Source organism: Solea senegalensis, linkage group LG7 (genome assembly GCF_019176455.1).
Source record: "Solea senegalensis isolate Sse05_10M linkage group LG7, IFAPA_SoseM_1, whole genome shotgun sequence".
In the NCBI taxonomy this organism is placed as follows: Eukaryota; Metazoa; Chordata; class Actinopteri; order Pleuronectiformes; family Soleidae; genus Solea; species Solea senegalensis.
The window spans coordinates 19,420,949-19,444,704 of NC_058027.1; the positions used below are offsets into that span (position 1 = coordinate 19,420,949).

General features: G+C 42.5%; 1 protein-coding gene across 5 annotated transcripts in view; it reads left to right on the forward strand.

Annotated features, from left to right (window-relative positions):
- Positions 1-23,756, forward strand: part of esrrga (estrogen-related receptor gamma a) — a 128,545-nt gene that overhangs the window by 92,893 nt on the left and 11,896 nt on the right. For 3 of the 5 annotated variants that reach the window (XM_044030492.1, XM_044030488.1, XM_044030489.1), the window contains exons 5-6: positions 6,576-6,686; positions 10,323-10,505. In XM_044030492.1, the coding sequence (XP_043886427.1) occupies positions 6,576-6,686; positions 10,323-10,505 (294 nt within the window). The remainder of the gene's footprint in view (positions 1-6,575; positions 6,687-10,322; positions 10,506-23,756) is intronic. The other 2 variants (XM_044030490.1, XM_044030491.1) reach the window with 1 other exon arrangement.

Here is a 23,756-nt window from a genome sequence, read left to right on the forward strand (position 1 = left end):
GAACCCATGTCTCATCCCCTGTTTTGTATCATATACAAGTGTGTGGCCACAAACGCACACACACACACACACATGCTTGTAAGAGCTTGTAATATCAGCAGTCTCGTTGTCGGCGCTTAGACCGAAACCTTCTTGAAACAGAAACCAAATCACTGTCGCTGCTAAGCGTGAACTGAAGCTGATACTTTAAGTGATTTGTTTTAATTGATTGTTTCCCTAATATATATTTTAAAAGATGTTATTGATCAGTCAGGGCGTCTGATGTCAGATTGTAGTGATGACGGGGATTTTTGTCAGCGATGTAACAGCTGTGTTGCATTAACCCTGACCATGTTTGCCCACTTTCACTATTAGATTCTCTACTTCAGCAGATAAATGACTAATATATTACATCCATATAATGTATTATATATATATAAGTGTGATCCACATGGACCTGTGTGTGTGTGTGTGGGCAGGTTGGGCAGGTAAAAAACAAATAGCTGCCTTTTGTTGTTTCTGATTCACACACACACACACATGCTAGACCTACATATATATAGATCAACATGACAGAACACAGCCACCCTATTTGTTGTGCTGGCTGTGAATTTAATATGGGGGGGTCACACTCTACATATGAATAAGGGTCATTTGTAAAATTGATACATCCATTTTCTTATATTGCCTCATTTTCACTCTTTTAAACCCACGGGAAATTTGGAAAAGATCAACATCCCTATAAAAGAGCTAAATATATTTCCTCACCTTTTCCTCTTTTCTTTGTTCCTCTGGAGAAGTATAAACGCTGGTAACGTATGGAATGAGTTATCCACCCGTTTTTACACCGCTAACGCAAGCCCAACTGATCGGAAATACTTGGCATTTCTTGCCTCGTTTTATAGACCCTTTTATGCCTAATTAATAGAATATGTAACAGTGGCTGCACAAATGTCTAACAGTGTGATTATAGTCAAATGTTGTCACTCTGCAACAACAGTCCTTCGCACACATGTCACATGCCACCCGTTGTTACAGCAAAACTAATGGTGAGTGGCTTGATCGCTTTTCATGTGAGCTCACGGTGGGTGTCAGGGACTAGCAGGTGGTAGAAAGGTAAAGTGTGTGTGTGTGTGTGTGTGTGGTGCGTGTGCACCCGTGTGTGGATGCTGTATTTTACCCCTCAGGGCAAGATCTGCCTCGAATTAGCTTTGTCGCCCTGGGAGACAGAGAGGTTGAGATGAAGAGCAAGTGAGGCAGCTATAGGCACGTGTGTGTGCGTGTTTGTGTGTGTGTGTGTGTGTGTGTGCATTTATGTGAGGGTTGAAGAGAAGGCCAGAGGGCAGTAAACTGAGCCATTTCACTGTGTGTTCTCTTAAACATGCACCAGATCATGTGATCACACACACACACACACACACACACACACGCTTGATTTTATTTTGTTTTCCCACCCTCTACTGAGAGGAGAGGAGAGGAGAGGAGAGGAGAGGAGAGGCATGAACGAGCAGGAGGTAAACTGAAGGAAAAGAATGAATGAATATGGATCACCCAGCCACCAATATGTAGCAACTCATTTCTGGACCAAGGCAATTAAAAAGCCTGACTGCATTATGAGGACTTCCCCTCTGGCAATGGCTGTCTGTCCATTTTTAATGAGGTCATAATGATGCGTCAGCTGAAGACCGAAAGGTCACAGGGGTGGTGCTTCAATCTGCCATGAGACGGGATTGGGGGGCGGGGGGGGGGATTGAGAGAGGCGTATAATTGCAGGTAAAAGATGTAATGAAAAATTAGGAAACAGGAAAAGGTGAATTTTAACAGCTGCTCAACCTCATAAAAGACATTTTAATTGTATTTATTTGCAAGCGACAGCAAGATGAGACCAAACAATGGGATGTTTTTACGATGAGACATGGTGTGTTTCAATGGATTCGGTGTGCTGTGAGAATGTTGTGAGAGAAGTCTGCAAGTCATAGCTACAGATCCCTCCAGCATGTGATCTTTCCATTTAAATACACAAACGGATGGCTAAGACACATGTCGTGCATTCAGCGCCGATTGGTGCAAATATCACGTTCATAATACAGAACACGGATCACACATTTGAACATGAAAGGTGTTGGCATTGGCTCGCCGTCCAGGAGCCAGCCACATTCACTATGCATGTACGTTCTACATATTGACAGACTTGCTCCCCGTACAACAGAGCGTCTTTGATGATGGCACGTCTGATGAATAATGGTTGAACAGACAGAATGTGTTGAATCCAAAAACCAAAGCTTCCACATTGCTGTAACGCTGTAAATGGCCAGCTGGACTCAGATGGTGGACTAGTCGAGAGAAAAGTCCACAGACTGCAAATATAAACCTTGGCTCAATGCCCCACATGTGTGCGCACACACACACACACACACACTTACAGCTCGTGCCAACTTTGGCCGTGCTCCCCATGGCCTCTAAGACCTAATGAGTGAGATCGGGTGGAAGGCCCCAGTCTATGTGAACGTTGCAGGTGTGTGTGTGTGTGTGTGTGTGTATATACAGCTGGTGGTGTGCGTCATATCTCTCCTTAAAGCTCAACGATCATGACTGCTGGTATCCAATCTCATCACTGCACACACACACCATTAAAACAACTGGCAGCACGGGTTTACTCCCAATATACAAACACGGTGCGATATGAGAAACAAATAATCTGTTGTATGTATTGATATACAGGAAACAATAAGATGAAGATGAATTATTTAACATCCCAATTCACAAAAATTGGTGACATGAGGAGGAAATTGCATTAGGGCACGAGGACAGGAGGAGCAGGGTATCAAACCACCAACTTCCTGATTGAAATATGAAAATAAAACTACAAGGAACAAGTGGTTTTGGGCATGATCGCTAAATTGGAAGAAGAAAATAATGAAAGTAGAGGAGGAGTGAGTGAGCGAGCGACGGAGTGGGGGGAAGAAGACAAGAAAAGAGGTCGGGGGAAACGGACGAGTGCCAGACAACTGGTGGCGTCTGGTGTTCCCCCATGGGAAACTTGTAGCTAAATCTAGCAATGTTGTGTCTGTCCTGAGTGAGTGTGTGCGCGCGCGTGTGTGCGTGTGCGGCATCTGGTTGCATCTCAGTCAGAACAGAGCGATAATGGGAATACAGAGAGAAGAGGGATGAGTATCAAACTGCTCGTGGAGTTGGCCTTTTTTTTTAACTGTCTACGTGACTCTCAGTGTTGTAGTTGAGTTGCTAAGCCTTGATATCAAGTCTCAGTATTTCAGTAGTTCAGTTACTGAACCCCCAACTCTGTGTCACCCTCTTTCATCTTGCCCATTTGTCGTTTTACATATTTACATATACTGTGTAGCTGGACTTGTATGGATATTGAAGATCCTGCTACACTTAAGCCATTGCACTTTATGTAAATGACTCTTATTTATATCTTAAAAGAACCTAGTTTGTGTTTGCATGTGCCTTGAATGATTCAGGGCGTCTCTGTGAACACACCCCCGTGCTTACACGTTGACGTGTTTGCAAACCCACAGGCAAACAAACAAGAAAAGGTCTCAATGACTTTTCCGTCTGTCCTCGTCGTCTTTCCTGTCTAAATGCAGTCAGTGATCGAGTCCAGGTCCCTGTCATCAGTGCTCAAGTCCAAGGAGTCCGGCTCGAGTATTACATCACTGTGCAGCCTCATAGTGTGTTTTTCATAAACACCAACTCAAAGGCCAACACTTTTTGAAGGCTGCCACACAGTTGTCACACACACACAGGCCCACTTTCACAGAAACACACACACACACACATTCACACACCAGTGACAGCCACCTGTCCCCTGCCTCAGGCAGCGCTGCTCTGATTTGGTCCAAACAAACGTCACCACATGATGCTACACACTTTTCTCCTGTCAGGCTTTCTCGACATGTACATGTTTTGTGATTTTTGGTGCACTATGGGGAACTTCTCCCACACACACACACACACACGCATGCTCATCTCCTCACCCATCAGTTCTTAAATCCACAGAAGAAAACACTTGGTGGTATTACGTCAACATGTCGTGAGACACACACACACACACACACACACACACACACACACACACACACGTGAACCTATGATCTGGGGTGAAACAGACTTCAACCCTGTTACATCTTCAATTACCATAAAAACGACTCCCCTCTTTCTCTCACACTTCCTCACCCCTCATTGCCTCTTAAAATGCCCCCACTCCCCGTCTGCTTTCTTTCCCGCCCTCGCTTTCTTTCTTTTGCTCTGATCAAATTTTATTTGTCTTCCCTCCTCCTCCTCCTGCCTTTCTCACTTTTTCCTCACCTCTCTTTCCCTCTGTCTTCCTCTTATCATATCATTGACCATCTGAAATCAATCCAATCCTCTTTTTCACTCTCTCTTTCCACTCTTGCAGGTTCTCTCTTCAAAACCACTTAGGTGTCAAAGGCATTTCACTCGCAATCCCTCAACTGTTCAAGAACACGCGCACGCACACACACACGCACACACACAGAGCGACGTCAGCGCAGTGTAAAAATCTTTACTGATGTGATCAGTGCAGATGCTGCTGCGGACAGACAGCAACAAAGGATTCACCTTCATCACTGTCAAGTGTGTGTGTTTGTGTTTGTGTATACAGCACGTGACATTAAGTACTTCATTAACCCTTAAGGCCTTTTTGAAGGAGCTCTACTGTAAATACACTGAGGACCTGAGAAGGTGATGAAAAAGTAAACATTTTCAATATGAATTCATTTCGGTATTTTTACCATTTTAACATCATGAAATCATAGAGTTTGACTGTAGAACTAGAGGTAGACTGAGTCGAGGTGGACTGTTAGTTGACATAATTTAAACGTGTAGTGAAGGTCTGTAACCTCTGCCTTTTATCATTTCTATGTTATTTTCTCACCCTATTCTTTTTCACCTTTACATTTTCCTTATCCTTCCGTTTCCTCTCGTCTTTTCTCCTCTCTCCGTCTTCTCTCCTTGCCCATTCTTTATGATTTGAAGGCTCATTTGTTAAAAGAAGGTAGAGCCACTTTCACTCTCCCTCTTGCCTCTTCCTGTCTCTTTTTTGTGTGTGTGGGGGGGGCTTTAGAAATATAATTTTCAATTTTTAATTTGATTCATTTAGATTTGATCATTAATCAGTGCTGGGAGAGAGTTAATTTGCTGGAAAATAGATGAGGTAGTTAGAGAGGGCTCTTTATGAAGTGAGCTCGGTGCAGCAGTCGGTCCTTTAGGCAAAAGAAAAAAGGAGTTGAAATGTAAAAGAGAGAGAGAGGAGGGTTATAAGTGAGACAAGAATGATTCTTATGGATGTCTGCTTCTATTTTAATATATAAAATCACCGATATCTACCTTGCCTGTCTATTATTCAGTCTTTTTTTCCATCCTCTCCTCGGTCCTCAAGCTTTCTTAACTCTGTCCTGCTTACTCTCGGTCTCCTCCTCTGACCAGTCACTGACCCGGGTAGCGTCTGGACAAGCTGCTTGTCAGAGCTTACGCAAAACACAACAAGAGGGTGTGTGAGAGGAGCACACACACACACACACACACACACACACACACATAGACGGGAGAGAGAAATAGGTGTGCGAGTGGGTTTGTACCCCCTGGCGTTAAGAGTTTCTTGACCGTTTGCTGACACTGGCCCCCCCACTGTACCTGGACTGTCAGCCCTTCTGTCTAACTATCATCTCACACACACATGTGTCATGTGCAGTTCACTGAGCAGGATCCTTCCTAGGTTAGTTAGAGTTGTGTGCATTTTCTCACCCAGTATGTGCATATAAAACACATTTTAAACACTGGCAAACATCTTCTTCAAAGCAGCATTCAAACAATATTGCTCCAGTTGCCATAGATGGTGTTTGTGTTTCTGGCTTGTATTTGTATTTTACAGCTGGCAGAAATGTAAAAAGACAGACTTTTGAAATGACAACATAAAAACACATAATTAGTACTTGAAAATGAAGATGGGAGGTGAAAGGAATACGACAGATAAGTCCTGTCAACAATTTATTTATTTCACATCTGAATGTTACGCACAATTTCACAAAAGAGTTGATTTCAAAACATTTCGCAACTCCTTCAGATTCCTTGCCCCCATTCTCCTCCCGCGTACATGACACCTCTGTCGTCTTTATCCATCTTTAAGTGGTAACCACGGTAACATCCAATCCCCGAAGAGATAGGCCCTAATTAAATTAGGAGTCCTTTGTGTCAATTAATTAACAAGACGGGGAGAGACAGAGATTGGGCGAGAGACGGGGGAAAATAGTCAGAAACCCCGAGACAAACTGAGAGAGAAATGAGGGAGATGCTCAGATTGTGCCCATGTGAATTTGTTTGGAGAGTAAAAGAGACTTTGGTGAGGGAGCAAGTGCATGCATGCTCTTTTAAAATAGTACTTAATACTCATTTCATGTGTAACCTTCATTTATCCCAGACTTTTTCGTGCCTCCCCTTTTGTTTCTGTGCTCTCTCTCGTTCCATACAAAGCGCTTCTTGTCTTGTTGGTCAAAAAAAAGTGTAAATGTTGAGTGTTCTGACACATACTTTGTCTCATTGTCCTTTCCTCGCAGGTGTCCGTCTGGACAGGGTTCGTGGTGGGAGACAGAAGTACAAGCGCCGGATAGATGCAGACAACAGTCCATACCTGAATCCGCAGCTGGCTCTGCCACCCAAGAAGCCATGTAAGAACACAAACACGCAAAAACAAAGTGTGACCCAATGTGCATGAGTCCTTTTTTTTTCTGTTTGAGATCGAGCAATGACTCTCAAGGACAGGAAGCTGCAGAATGTCCTGGGGACACTGTAACTCATATGTGGTAACAGTAGCCAGCGCTGTACGCAGAGGTTCAATAAAGACCATTGACAGTAGGTGTGGGAATCGCAGCTTCACTTAAGACAACACAATACAATATACAATACATGGTCTGTAATAGCAGTATAGTCATGATACAGCAATTTTGTGATCATTGATGTATTTAAAAAAAAGCCATTACAGCTAATTAGAAATGAAAAAAGATGGAAACTTTAGTTTGGGAATTTTGGAAATATTCCAAATTGGAAACTTTCCATGGGAATTTTGGGAATTAATGGGAACAAAATGGAACTTTTAGGTTGGGAACATAAATATAGTAGGTTAAAAAAAAAATTGTAGCATAATCTTATATTATGAGTCATAATATCATCAAAACAAAGCACAATGCATGTAGGGGGCGTGGCTTCAATAGCCCTGCAGTAAGTAGTTGCTGTGTCCCTATGCCCCTATTATACTCAACTGTATTCACATCAAATCTATATTTAAACTATATATTAAAGGTTCCCATCATTCAACTTTGAAAATGTACAGTTCATTCCCATTAATTCCCATTAATTCCCCATTAATTGCCATGGAAAGTTTCCCATTTTGAAAATTCCCGGGAATTTTGCATCGCTGCGACTAACTGAAGAAAACAAAAAACAATGCCTTGAAAGAGGAAATGTGCCGTTGCACTTTAAAGTGCTGCTGCTTTTCACTGCTGCCCACCATTACGTTGCCGTCCCCTTATTCTGTGGCCAGTTAACTTTCGTTCACGTTACACTAATTCTCGAGTTAAGCTCTGCCACAAGGAGTCATAAAGCAGTAACACTGACACTGAGCAGTTAGTGGAGACGTCTGTTTAGACTGACATACTTTCAATAAAAACATCAGTGCATTTATATCGTAAAATAATATATTACCTTGTAAAAAATGAAGTCCCACCCTGGGTGGACATCCTTTCATACTTATCTAATCCTTTTGGGGGTCATGGGGGGGGAACTGGAGTCGATCCCAGCTCACATTGGGTAAGAGGCAGGGTACAACCTGGACAGGTCGCCAACCCCAATTATGGTCAATTTACTGTCCAGAATCCAGAATAAAATATACACACACTTGTGAAAATAATGGACACTCCACGCAGTAAGGGTCTGGTCAAACTGGGATTCAAACCAGGAACCACCAGCACTAACAATTGTTCATGTAACGTCCTCTAGAAATGCACATATATAATCCCAGTTCATGCCCATGATATCACTAGGACTGTGGTAAAGGCTGTGCTCATCTAACAGGAAGGAGTTATTGTTCAGGGAACAGAGGTACAAAGGGCTACTTCTCCATTAGTCTCTACCCTAATGGAAACAGTTGGACAGTAAAACCATTAAAACACACACTCAGGGACACACAAACACACACATATAAATAGACACAGGGTAGTGAGAAGCCCATCTGTTTGGGACCAAGTTTATTTCCCCATCTCTACTGCTACCAGTTTGGGGTCATAACATTTTATACGTGTAATATTTCACGATAAAGGTATTCATTTAGTGCTGGCCGGATTGGCTGCGTTTTTTAAAGAATAAATCCAGTCGCCAAAGACTGATGATTGAAAAATTAACAAGGGAAGGGAGTGAATTAGACTGAGAGGGAGACGGCAGACGGGAGGGGGAGGGAAGGAAGGGAGGTGGGGTGTGGGGGGGTGCGGACTAGCCAAAACTCTAATCCGGATTAAACCCAATCTGGCAACCACATTAAACTACAGTTAGCTCTCCAGCTAACTGTCTGCTCACACACACACACACACACACACACACACAGAGATAAATTCTGCATTGTTTGCAGCTCGGTCCCTAAAGCCCACTTTGCTTAAAGCTGGAGCATATTCTGCTTTTAACTAATAATGCTGAATGGCTGCACAGCAGTTTACCAGGCCTTCTGCATTACTAATCATTGAAATTATGGGATGAACGGACATTTATAATGTGTGTATTTGTATGTATTGCAAGATTTACTCAGTGTTAACTACAAAATAGTGATTTAAATAGATATTTTCTGGCGTCTGTGAACACCAACCTCTCACAAAAACAATGTTGTGTTGACATGGACTTCCTCACACACACAGTCGATGTCTCTCCCTCTCTCTCTCTCTCTCTCTGAAACACGCTCACAGCCTATCTATCTGTAGCCCAGTCCCAAGCCTCTGTGTCCCCATTGATTGTCTGAGAACAGAACAATAGCCCAGGGTTTGGAAATGGGCTTCCATTGATTCTAATTAGGAAAACATTAAATAAGATTTACCCACAGATACTGCAGTGTGACCAGGATTGGTCGGTCTTAAACGACCCTGGAGCTGGAGCTATAGAGAGAACAGAATATATATATGTGTATGTATATATGTGTGTATGTATGTATATATATATATATAAAGCTTGCATTAGTGAGTGTGTGTATTTGTTGCAGAATTAGAGATGGGGAGTGTTCGATCAATATAGAATCATCCTCCCAACTCTGTTGAACTCTTTCCCACTGTTTATCTCTCTTAAGCTGTCGTGCTCTTGTCTCTTTCTGTCTGTCTTTTACAATCTGTCCATGGCTCTTTTTTCTACCTGTCTGTGTTCACTGCTTATCCCCCTTCTCTTTCTCCTCTCCTCTCCTCTCCTTCTTTTCCTTTCCTCTGCCACTTGCTCCCGTCTTGCCCTTCTATCCCCTGTTATAATTCCCATGCTTGATTAGTCAGTGGATTAATTTGGAAACAGGGTATCAGTCTGTTACTAATGGGCCATAGAGATCTCATCACCACATGTCACTATTACCAGCTGAGCTGTTTGGCTTTCAGCATTGTCTTTTCCTTGTGTATGTGTGTGTGTGTCACAAACCTTTTTTTTTTGTTAAAGATGTGATACAAAATATGCCACCACTATGCAACCTGATTACCAGCAGTAACCGGCTTTAATCACACCTCGGAGCGTCTCCTAATCTGGAACTGCATGGAACTGTTTCAGTCTTTTGTCAAGTGCATTGTCATGTTAAGTCCTGACAAATGATTGGGTTTAAATGATCTAGGCACCTTTGGATTGTTGATAATTCAAGCATTTCTCATTAGATCGCAAAGGAAATACTGATGGTGCAAGCCACCAATCCTCATTTTCACCCAAAGTCTTACATATAAATGTATTTTTTTGTGTATGCATGACATTTAAAGGATTAATTATGTTTTAGATAAGGTTTTTAGAGAGTCTAACAACTCTAATATGCCTACGGGTTGCATAAAATGCAGTATACTGAAAATGTGTTGTGTTTTGATTTTATGCAATATGTGCATTTATTTTGTGCAATGTCAATGTCGGCAGTTTCCTTGTAGACGCACATGTTACGTATCTGCATATCTTATCAGGCGACTTTGCATGTGACGTTCACATTTTTTTGCACCGTATTGGTGTGGAACAGCTTGTAGCCCAACGCAGCGAAAAAATTCACCATCTCTCTCTGTCTCTGTGTCTTTCTCCTTGTCTGGTGGTCATGTCAGTTGCCTTTGGCTGCCTTGCAGATAACAAAATCGTCTCTCACCTGCTGGTGGCCGAGCCAGAGAAGATTTACGCTATGCCCGACCCGACCGTGCCAGACAGCGACATCAAGGCCCTGACTACGCTCTGTGACCTCGCGGACAGAGAGCTGGTGGTCAATATCGGCTGGGCCAAACATATCCCAGGTAGGTAAATCCTGACTATGATGATCAGAGTGAATATACAGTATACATACCCAGTCTCTTCATGCTGTGTGAAGTGGCAGAGAGTATAAGGTTCGGATTAACCTGCTCCAGATGCAGTTGCATAACACACACGTACACCTGGCACGAAAGGTGTGACCTCTCACCCTAATCCTGTCCATGCAGACAGACATTTTGAACTCCTGACCCCTCCAACTGACCACACCCTCTCCTACACACGCACACACAAATACACATACATGTGGGGGGGAGAGGTGAGAAATGCTGCCCTTTTCACCCCATCTCTCCTTAGCTTTCCCAAATCTCCTTAGCTTTAACACGAGAGCATGTGTGAGATGAATCTTCTTTAAGCAGAAAACAACCTTAACAATCCAAACTTGGACTTAAATGTCTGATAGTAGAAAGAATAAAATCTGCATGTCATTTGCAAATCCTCTCATGTCCCATGGAGTAAATGCCCTTCCAAGGTTTTACTTATTTTATATTTTTCTACCACTCTCCTTTTTTCTCTTAGTGAGGTTGTCTTATTCATGTTGCCAATTCAGCTGTTCCAAGATACTGGGAGAATGTTTAATTATCTTAAATCAAATGTATTGAAAATGCAATTTGTTTAATGATAGGCAGCAGTGATTTATTTTATTTTAAATACTAGTACTAATAATGATTCAATAGTACCTTAACAAAGAGTAGATGCATGTAGGCCTATTCATAGACACTGTAACACAGGAAGACGGCGAAAGATGAGACAAAGAGAGGAAAATTATAATCTGGGTTTGGCCTCAGCGAGGAATCCTGCTGTCACAGCAGAGAAGCAGAAAGAGCAGTGTCTCAGATTTGCACAGATTAGGAGAGAGGTTAGTCCCATTATAGAATAGAATAGAATAGAATCATCCCTGATGCCACTGCTCACACTGAACAGGGGGGTTGTAAAAGTATAGGGAGAAATAACAGAGACATAAATATCACTCAGACACGCCGTGTGAATCTATATCAGTAAAGTCGATGGCGGTGGATAACAGGGTCTCCAAATGATAGTTTATGTATTTTTGTATGTATATTTATGTGTATGGAGAAAAGACAGAGTAAGATGAGATGCTGTCCTGCTTCTTGTTAGTGAATTGATCTCCTTGCTGCTGTCTGGCCAGTAAGCAGAAGTATATATGAATCCATATAGTTTTTATTTCTCTCATCTCCATGTGATCCCTTTTCTCCGTATTTGCCGCCCTTATACTCAATTCACCTTTCCTCCTGTTTTTTTTTACTCTTCTGTTTACACACTATACAGTAAATATGTATACATACACACAGAACACTCACAGACACACACAATAATGTACTCAAAAAGATACACATTATGTCAGTTTAATCAATCATTTTGTGATTGGCTTTACTTTTGTTGTTATTTTTGTTGTCTGCATGTGTGTGTGTGTGTGCGCAGTGTTCTGTGTGGAGAGAGAGTGAAGCGCAGCAATTGTTTGGCGGAGGAGAGAAGATGGTGTGATTAGACGAACGAAAAAGGCAATCCACCGCTCACGGAGAATGATAGAACTCTTCATCTTCCAAGTGTGTGGGTGTGAGAGAGAGAGAGAGCGATTTGAACACCTTATGAAATCCTCACGTTTACAACTCTGAGCGCTGATCTAATGCTCGCACACAAACGCACACACACACACACAAAAAAGTGTCCCACTGTTCACTCATGGTGTCAAAAAGAAATACGACACACACAAAAGGCAAACAATAAGGAGTCTGATGACTTAAGTCTTGAATAGAATTGAACAGAATCGACCTGTTAACCCTTTTTGCAGCTGTTTTGTTTTACATCTCTGTACGTCTCTCTCTCTCTCTCTCTCTCTCTCTCCCCCATTCTCTCTCTCCGTGCACGTGTGAATGCATACAGACACACATCTTCGCTCGCCATGGTACAATAACTTTTTTAATCAAATTGATGGAGAGAGACAAAGAGGGGAAGAAAAAGAGGCAAAGAGAGGAGAGGTGAAGCCAATTTATGCTTCATGATATGGCTGTGCAGCACACACACACACACACAGTCACAGAGAAAAGACAGAGCACAGCACACACACACACGCACACACAGGCTGCTAACAGTGGTAACAACGTGTCAAGGCGAGCGCCAGGCAGCTAATTTGAAGTCATTAGATGTCTGCCGTACTGGCAACAATTTGTTACGCTCACACACACGCGCGCAAACACACAGCGCATACACACACTGAGTTAAGAGCCGTCTGCAGATAGCGAGGAGGCTAAATTGTAAACTAATTTAAACATCACTCAGCGTTAGAGAGGCTGCCTGCAAGACAGGCCCCCGGATAACAAGGCAAGGGAATGTGTGCACGCGTGTGTGTGTCTGTGTGCGTGTGCATGCGCGTGTACATGTGTGTTTGACACACAGTCACCCAACCTTAGAGACTTGTGACAACACACACACACACATATATATGCACATATCTCTTTGATTGGTTCTTTTATTCTAAATCCGTGTGTGTGTGTGTGCTCATTTCCTTCATGATACTGCCTATATGCAAACATTTGATATGTTATTAGGAGAGGAAAATGAGGTTTCAGACACAGTGTGTGTCTCATATTATCACAGGAGGAATGGAGGACGCTGTCACACACACACACTCACACACACGCACATCTGCGTTTGAAAAAAAAGATGAAGCACATAGTAAATGCAGGCCGGCATATACACCAGTGCACAATGAGACGTGTTTTTGCTGAGTCACTAGTGCCTCCTTACGTGTGCAACCACTGGTATCTGGCAATGTCTGTGTTAGGGCTGTCACTGTTTCCTAAAATCCTGCTCAGTAGAACATAAAATCAATAGTCGAGGCAAACGGTCCAACTTTATTTCTGATAATATTTGCCAGAAACGCAGGATCGTCAGTGTGTTTAGGATCGAGTACAGCTCTCTTTTTATTTACAATATCACTCATGGATGAGAACACACACTCTGAGTGTGTAGATGTCCCTGGAAGACACAGATATTTATGAGAGTTGCAGGTAGGTGATGCACACGGTGTCTCTGCACTAAACCAGCAGCTTGCTATCTGCAGAGAGAGGAGTCTCCCTCATTTACTGTCGCTGCTGCGGCTGACGCTGTCATATGTCAAGTCAAGTTAACTTTATTTCTAAAGCACATTTAAAAACAACCATGGTTGACCAAAGTGCTTCACAGAGTTAAAGGCTCAGCAACATACAAGGTATAAAACAGAAAATCAATAAAACAGAAACATTGTAACATAATAAAATAGTAAAAAGGGACAGCTACAGAAAAGGATCAGTCGAGCACATCTAAGACCAGCCCGTTAATAATAATGATATGACGTACAACCTCAAGAGGTGTTTATGAGAGTGACGCATGCATTTCGATTTGAACAGGTCATTACTAACGTGAACTTTACATCCCACATTCAAAATAATATTGACTTTAGAATAAAAACTGAACATCAAGGACTGAGACAGCTTGGTAAAAAAGAAATAGCAATTATCAGCATTTAAAATGTAAAGTTCTCACCAGGACGAGTAGCAAGATGTTGAAGCTATGAGGAAAAACCTGTGACCCTTTTCTTACTATAACTAAACTTAACCACAATCACAGCCAGGAAAATGGTCATCACCACCCTTATTTACTCATTTAAGCCACAAGCGCCACGAGCAGTTAAAATAAGATCACGCTGATATGTAATGCAGTAACGTGTTATCCTGGCAACTCATGGAGATCAAAGCTTGGTTTTAATCAGGCACAACCTCATTTCTGTGGCCGTGGGTTAGGTTACGTGTTAGATGGGAATTGTGGTTAGGGTCCGGCACAAGCTGCTTATGATTAAGGTAAAGTTTTGGTGAGTCTATCCACAGAGAATGGGAGCAGAAGTGTGTATGTGTGTGTGTAGTCAGGTCAGGTGAGAGGAAGAGAGGAAGACGAGCAAATATTTAAACAGGAGGGAATCAGAGAGTGAATTAAAGGAAAGAAAGGCCATTCAAAGTGAGCCATTTATCTGTCTGTAGAATTACCCCCTTTCTCTCTCTCTCTCTCTCTCTAATAACTAAATGTCTACTGGGCACTCGTGCTAGCGGCTCTTATCTAGACTCATGGACACAAATGGAGACAGGGAGACAGACAGACGAACACTTGACTTGACCAAAGAGCCGAGAACAAACGAATGAATGAATCAACGAATAAGAGCCAGAACCTATAACACAGTCTATTTTACCAGAACCAGGGGCCTTGCCATTAGTGCTTTTTTTTTTTGTACAATCCCCTCCCCCATTTGTTCTTTATTCAAGAAAGAAATTGCTCTGCCCCCCACTCCACTATTCTCTTGCTTCCCTATCTCTTTTTACTTGCGCTTTCTTTCCTCGCAGTCATTTTACCTCTCTTTCTTTCTTTCGTTCCCCTTTCAATTTTGACACTCAGGATAAGCGGTCTAGGTGTCGACACCAACGTGGTATGATTGAGCTGTGAAAATGGGTAGGTGGTGTGGGGGGGAGAGAGAGCAGGTGAAGAGGAGGGGTGCAACAATTAGTACTCGATTAGTATTCAACCAGTAATTGAGTGCTTGTGACATTACATTTGTGTTTCTTTGCTGAGCATGCAGTTTTTACATTAAAGCCAAAAATGTGCTTGCATGTCCATATCCATATTAATATGCAATATTTACCTCTCCTGTGCAGCTTTACTAATATTAAGAGTCACAAAACCTTGCTTTGTGTGTCACGTAGATACGACAGGGTGTGCACATACAACGATAATCATTTTCTCTTCCATTTGGGTGCATTTGAACACCTTTTGCCTCTTCAGACAATGCATTTTTCACATAAGTGCAGCAACTAATGCACGTTGATTCTAAACTGACATTTGTACACAGACAGAACAATGGCTCAGATTACATCCCTGATTCTACAGGTGATGGGAAAACAATCAAACAAGAGAAACGAGTTGAAGGAAAATAGTGATCGACAAGATGAGGTTTCAATCAAAACATACCAGATGAGGGTGAAGGTGAGAGAACCTCAACATAACCCACACACTTCCCCAAGAGCCTTTAATACAATACCATTCTGACTGGCTCGCTAAATATCCAACACCTCTTCAACCTCTCCTCTGACCTCTGCCTTTCTCTCGCTCTGCCTCTTTCTCTCCCTCCCGTTTGCCCTCCCCCTGACCTTAACGCCAACCCTGGCTCTCTGTGGTATCCTTAACCTCTTCATTATCAAGTCAACCTCATTTCTCAACTCCATCCCTCCCTCTCTCCTCCCCTCCGTCATCACAGCGTTGTCAGTTGTGGTTTTTGAGTCAGTATCAGTCAGACGAGTCACTTGCTCAAAATGTACCTTTTAATCAACAGTGGTACAACTCAGGATACTCACGTGGAGTAAAGTCTGCGGCAGTTAATCGTTCAGTCAATGTAGTAAATGACTGTTAAATGAATCAGCGACGATTTTCCTTTGCTTCTCTATGACTCTAAGACTGAATATCAGTTTAATCAATAACACAAATAAATCTTGGCTGCCGCGCTCTCGCTTTGCGAATAGAAGTGTTCCTCTTGTTGCGCTGATTTATTTAACCAGCTTAGCGGTTAGCCGCTCAGAGTGCCAGTTAGCCAATCAGTCAGTCAAGTAACTAGACAGCCAGTCAGTCAGTCAGTCGGCCAGAAAGACAGTCATTCACTCAGCGAATATTGATTAATAGGGGTGTCTTGCTCCTTTTAGCAAATCAATTGTTGAGTCAAAGCAGCCAAGGGGAACCTCTGCATACACACACACACACACACACACACACACACACACACTCACACACAGTCGGTACATACAAGCAGATATTCACCCCTTGTCCCTAAACGTGCAGCTCACTAAATTAACACTGACACACATTGTAACACTTAACAATGAGCTTCACGAAATGCAGAACAGTATATGTGTGTGTGTGTGTGTGTGTGTGTGTGTGTGTGTGTGTGTGTGCGTGTGTGTGTAAAAGCCCCGACTGGCAATGATGTCACTCCACAGCCGTCCTCATTAAGTCTGGTGATGTCATCAATCAGCAAAGAGGTTGTTGGGCTTTGGCTCAGACAGTGGTAAATCAGAGAAGAAACGTGTCCGGCAGCACTTACACAAACACACGCGAGTGCGAGCTCGTGCACAAACATACAGTTTTACATTTGTTAGATTAGCGAGCTCTATCCTAAGTGTTAGACTAAGGAGAGAAACACGCTGGCATCCTCGTGTTCTATTCCCCCTGCAATAAAATGTCTGGTCTAGTTCCACATTTTCGCAAAAACTCTTGGAAATGCACGCACACACACACACACACACACACACACAGCTTTGTCCTGATTCTGTCGACTGAGGCGAGTTCACCTTGACAGTTGCAACATGCTGGGCGGCTCCTTAACACGCAAACATGCAGCGAGTTTACACCGACACACTGACCTTTCGCAGTGTGTAGACAGTTGCAACAAACCTGATATTGCTTAATTACTAATGACGATTTAATCCAATGTCTTTTTAACATGCAAAGATAATAAGTCTGCTGAAGTTCAGGTAACATTCAAACATTAGCGTTCATCTGTGTAAGTTTGTTTGTTCTGAGTCTAGAGCATGATTTTAGTACATTTTATTCCACATGTGCTGCTAGATCTTAGGTGTTTCTTGGACTTTCAGACAATTTCTTGTCTGAAAGTCCATCACAGTGCCACATAGAGACAAATAACCATTCACTCTCACACTCATGGTCAATTTAGATTGTCCTTAATTGACCTAATCCCCATTTGGACTGTGGAAGGAAGCCGGAGAAAGACCCTTGTTCCGACCGGGTCCCGAACCACGACACCAACTGTGCGGCCCAACATTTAAACTGCTCTCTAAACCTTGTGTTGCCCCACATGTGAGCATGAAACCCTTCTATTCAGAAGCAGTCATCTGACATTTTAATCGTATACAGCCACATGGCTTTGGATCCGATTAAGTTTAGTAAAATTGAGTCTCTTCACGTGTGTTGCTCTTCTCCAAGCACCTTTGGGCCGCGTCAGATTTCCAATTCTTCTAGTCCCCGAGCTTCATAACACATTTAGGGGTTCGATATCTTTGTTTTAAGTACGTGTGTTTGTTTGCCTCGTTTTTCCACATCAGTGCAGAAATATCTTATTTTCCAGTGCTCCTTGGTTTCCTGCCCATACAAACAAACACGTCCCTGTTTGCAGATGAAAACAAATATTGATGAAATCAAATTAGACAAGAATATTTGATATCCGAGCTTAATGTTTGGATTAAGTTGGGCTTTCTTATTGGATTAAGCCTGTGAGTATTGGAAGCATTTCATCAATATGAGAAAACAGAGGAGGAAAGCAGATTTCCTTTTCCCTTTTTTTAGCGCCAATATCGTCTGCTATGGTCGCGACATGCTCATTTTCATTCTTTCAGATGTCTCTGCTCAGGTTTAATAAAAGAAGTAAATAATGCCACATTTAATGTTTTCTACACACACATCTCCAGTCTCTGAGGGCACGTTTTGGCCATGTTGACTCTTCTGTCTGTCGGATGCCCCGTGTTTGTTTTGTCATCACAGTGTTAACAGTGTTTCCATGACGACATACCTGCGATGGCACTCAAACACATAGGTGCCTTTGTTTCGCACACAAACTCCACGCAAGCTCTCGGACGCTATTACCTCGGTCAGGTCACGCCTTGGTGGGTGACACACACCTTAAGTGTCACACATGGTAACGGGTGCCACCGTGTCACAGCTGAGCTATAATGAGGTGGAAAACACCCAAGTCTCCAGACATGACATCAGACCGAACATCACTACATCATTTTTCACACTGTGACAGAACTTATACAGTCAATAGATACAAATGCCATGTTACTCACACATGGACAACACAAATGATTAACAAAAACAGTGTCCAATTTGCCAAATCCCGGAATGTGGGCGAAAACCCGGTTTCTAGTCAAAGTAAACACAAATTATCCTGCAGTCAAATTTATGGAAGTAACTTAATGGGAAAATGTACTTTGCGTTTGGTTTGGATGCCCTTTAACAGTAAAACAGCAGAAAACAACTATTCTGTGAAGCTATTGTTGGTGTCCTGTCTCATGCTTGGAGGGGAAGACAGTGTGGCTGTAGATTTTGATTATTTCTTATGGCTCAGGATCAATATCTTGAGATGTGATTACCAATATGCTGATGTCAAATACCAATATGTGACTTAAAGAATCATGCCACTTTAGACAGATTGCCACGGAAAGTTGACTCACGCGTGTCTCTACTTCATGAGTCCTCGTCGTGCCACTTATCCCAGGATAATGAGGATAATGTGAACTGGCCAAAGAAGAAGAGTCAATATCAGGATAATGGCAGATATTATCGTATGATGATGATTTACGATCGTATGATATTAACGTCCTGATTGGCAAAGCGCATCTTATCTTATCATGCGTTATAATATGACATTTTAAAGCAGGAGTGAAGTGGTTTGCATAAAACAAAATGTCACACCTAACCAATCGTACCTTTATCAAGTTGACGTCTCTAAAACAAGTGAATTGCATGTTTTTTATTTTTGATTACACTGATGAAAATCCGCACAGTTGGCTGATAAAAAACGATTCATAATGTCATTCGGGGATGGATTAATATTTCATTTCAAGTAAAAGTTGGGGACAAAAATCACTGAAGTTGTGAGATTTACACTCAGTCGCTCGGTAGCTATTGCTGTTTTTCTTATTAGTGTGATTACATTAGCAAATCAAATTTGTCTATCAGCCTTTGAGACACAGCCTGCAATCTGAGTACACTGTCTAATCTGCATCAAATAACGTCTGTCACTGATCGCACACGCACACACACACACACACAACGAACACAAGAGAGGAGGCGCAGGCATGGGCGTGTCCAAGCGGCACACAGCCATGAACACACACACGTGTGTATACTTCAAAAACACATCACACCCACTGTGGAGAAAGTGCACACACGGACAGATGTGCACAGTTTTATCATATGTGACATCAAATGAGCAGTAACAAATAAATCAGAACACCATCTGTGTGTGTGTGTGTGTGTGTGTGTGTGCACGTGGAGACATAGAGGCGATGTGATGTGATGTGATGCTGGTGGGGCATAAAGATAGATGATCATAATTATGCATAGGCCAAACTCCCATTTCAGATCATCCTCCTCCTGTGTCTGTGGGAGTGCACATGTATACACACACACACACACACACACACACACACACCTATGCATGCAGCAAATCTAGCGTAAGGAGAAACAGGCTTGTCGTCATTTCTGTCGGTTCATACAAAGTTCACAGACGTTCTCTCTCTTTCTTTCTCTCTCTCTACACATGCTCTTCCTCTGTATATATCTACGTGTTTCCCTCCCTTTCCCACTCCATGGCTCTTGTTCCTCACTTTCTTTCTTCTTTCCATGTTTTTTTCTTCACATTTTCCTGCACTTTCTTTGGTGTGTGCAGTCCTTCTCACCTCTCCTTCCTTCCTTCCCTCCTGATGCTCTCTCTGCCCTCGTCTCCCGTCCTCCCTCTCCCACCCCCTTCTTGAATCTCCCCCCGCTGCCTCCCTACTATCCTTCATCCATCGTTCCTAAATAACAGTCTGGAGGATTCATCCTTTCCATCAGGGAATAAGCAGGTGGGAAAATAGGATTGGAGCGTGCCTGTCACCATCTGGGGACGACTTATGGCCTATACACACACACACACACACACACACACATACATGCAGTTTGTATACGTACATATGTGTGTGTATTTTCAGGGATGTAATGGTACAGGTTTGGCGCAGGACGTTTTGTTGTGTTTGTGTTGTGATCCTAATCATTTATGATTGACACAAAGGTAGAAAATCTAACACACGTGTCCAAATGTGCGCTGTTATCTTCAGCCGACATTTATAAAATGTGTGTTTTTCAGGATTAATAACAGTTAAACACACATAAACAATACTATCAGACATGTCAGAGTCTGGCAGAGGTATATGTTTTTAACTCTCTGGCAAATTCCTGATCCGAGTACATCAACGATCAAACGCTTTTCTTTCTGTTTGGACGTGAAAATGTCGTCCTGACAGTTTCAGGAAAAATAACAACAGTGCTTCATTGCAAGTGGTTTCTTATAGGGCCACTTCACCCCAAAACATCCTTTTTTTTTTTACTCATTTCCAAGTGTGTTATTCGATCATCAGACAGTAAATCTGAGACACACGTCTCGTTCCCGCAACAACAGAGGAAAAATATCAATAAAATTGACAAAAAGTCAAAGAAAATAAAATCCCTACACTGCTCCTTACTGTGTTTCTGTAAAGTTTTATGAGTGAGTGGAAAAAAGACACAACTCTCCTTAGCAACCACTGTTGTGCTGGTGAAGCAGCTCATCACCGATTTTGGGAACCGCTGAGCTCATGCAAATAAATAAATAAAAAAATAAAAATGTATTAGCGTCAAAAAAATGCTCTTCCACTTGTTTCCCTGTCCTCACGATCACCATCAAGGCAATAGGCCTTCTATACAGAGGACATCTATGTGTCGCACGTATCACGTTTTCACTTTAATTTGTCTTTTCTTTTTTTTATTTGACCGTATCCACCGGTGTATATACGTCTTTATACACGTGTGTCAGTGGCCACCTGCTTCGTCGCGAGGGGCCACGGTCTGTCGTTTCGCGGCTAAACAACAAACACACACACACACAGCATTAATATGGTGTGTGTGTGTGTCTATTTAATCTATCTGTCTTGAAATGTTTCATCTGCAGACTGCTACCACAGCTGGCTGCCTTATTGTGTGTGTTACAAAGCACACATGTGCACACTTAACTTTTAAATACTGTATCATAGCTCAATACAGCAGCGTTACCAAATGGCACGGGCGTGTGTGTGTGTGTGTGTGTGTGTGCTGTCAATCATGCCACACACACAGACGAACCAAACCATTGGCTGGCTTGCTGATGATGACATATGAGTTCCTGGCCTCGGTAATGGCTGTTAAATCTCATAATTACACGCTTCTTTATTGCAATGCATAATGACCCTGCAGCACTATTGGACAATTAATTAAGATTTTCAGCCCAGGCTTTTTCGAGCCCAGATGAGGAGGTAGAATGAGATCTAATGTTCTTGTCTTGGAGCTAGGACATTAAGGCATGATGGTACGGGAGAGAGAGGGCTGCGTCCATCCGTTTTGATCTCTTGTCTTTCTTTTCTCTTTTTTCCCTGCGTATCTCTCGCTGCCTATTGCTTCGATAGTGGAGCCTTTCCTCTCAGTGCTTGTCCTGGATGATGATATTGGACACCATATCTCTAATCTGTGAATGGTAAATTAATCCCTGTGGAGTTTCTGCAGTTCTCTCTCCATTGGAAAGCTACGGAGGATTAGGAAGATAAAATCAACACAGCCTAGTAATCTCATATTCAGACACCAGACCTGGACACAGACCAGTGGGCTTTATTTTAAAGCCACAATCAGCAAGTTTCTATTCACACATCAATAGTGTTTTGTTTTGTTTTTTTCATTACATTATTTACTTTATATCGTTTGGCGTGTCGTTAAAGTAGGTTTCCTCTGTGCGACGAGTTACTTAACAGAGAATGTTAAATAAGAATAAAAATAAGTGAAACTGTTTTATGCACAGTGGTTGAGGATTTGGGCTTTTCAGGAGAATTTTTGATTTGATTTTTTTTTCTCTCGAAAAGGTAATCCACCAAGAGATCAATAATCTGTCTCAACGCAGTTAATTGAACAACCTGGGAAAATGAATGAATCGCAGACTAGATAGATAGACGGATAGACAGATGGATCGATAACTGAACTACTGACTGGGCAGTTTTTGTTTATTTTCCACTCATACAAGTCTTTACAACTGACAGAGCTAAAGGCTGTGGATTTACATTGATTGTCCAAACTTAACAGTGTGTTTCCCATTTAGTAAAACATTGTCTGATCTCCTCTTATCTTGAACACTGAGAAATAACAAGTACTGTTATAACCTCTTTTTTTTCCATAAATGTTGATCAGAGTTGTCAGTTTTCTTCAAACGTGCCTGTCAGCACTGGTGTGCTATCTGTGTCTCGTCTCGGTGTGTGTGTGTGTGTGTGTGTGTGTGTGTGTGTGTGTGTGTGTGTGTGTGTGTGTGTGTGTGTGTGTGTGTGTGTGTGTGTGTGTGTGTGTGTGTGTGTGTGTGTGTGTGTGTGTGTATAAGCTTCTCTGTTGTGTGAACACATGCTTAATTCCCCTGACAGATTTGCGCACACATGCACATCCCCACATACACTCACACACAGTGGTCATTCCTGCCTGCATCAGCACTGTGTTGTGGGATGCAGAGGATAGAGGATAGACGGTCAAAAGGGGAAAGGCGGATGGAATGAGTGAAAGAGAAAGTAAAAAAAAAAAATAATGCATTAAAAATGGACACCCAGTGGATATTATCAAGCAGAGCAGAGATTATTGTAAACGAGCAGTGCTCATGCCTCTATATCGAGCCAGAAAGATGGTACATGCCCACACACACACTGTCACCCCCATGCTCCTTGACACGGCCCTGGCGGAGCTAGAAGTGGGTAATTAAAATGTAAATATTGATATTTTATTATTTGAAATAGCTCCACTGCAATGCTCTTAATGTCACTCCATCTGTCGCCTCCGCGGGGACATGGGGTTGCCCTCGGTGACTGGCTAACCCCCCCCACCGCCACCTTTTTAACCCAGAGATGGCACCAGCCATAACACACAGCACTCGATGGCCATCTCTGTGTTGCTACATCTCCATTTTGGGTCTAATTAAGTGTTGAAATATAAGTATCTTGCAACCACAGCACACAACTCTTCACTCCTGACTCTCTATTACTTAACACACACACACACACACACATAGAGAGAGAGAGCACTCATCTCCACTACAGCTATGGGAAGAATGTAAGTGTTAATCTTGCAGTGCTGATGATAGTGTCTAATGTATGCAATTAACAGTCAGCCAGGGCTGAGGGTTTGGTAATTAGCTAGCTGTTCACACTGATTAGAGGCTACTGCAACCCTATGACTGCTCGACTCTCCCCGAGGCCTCGCGGGGGGAAAAAGGGGAGGATGTGGGGGGGTTTAGAGAGAGAGAGGGGGAGGGTACAAGGAGGAAGAAATAGAGGGGGGGGGGAAGATATTCTTTAGCCCAACAATATGGGAGGGGATGAAGGTGATGC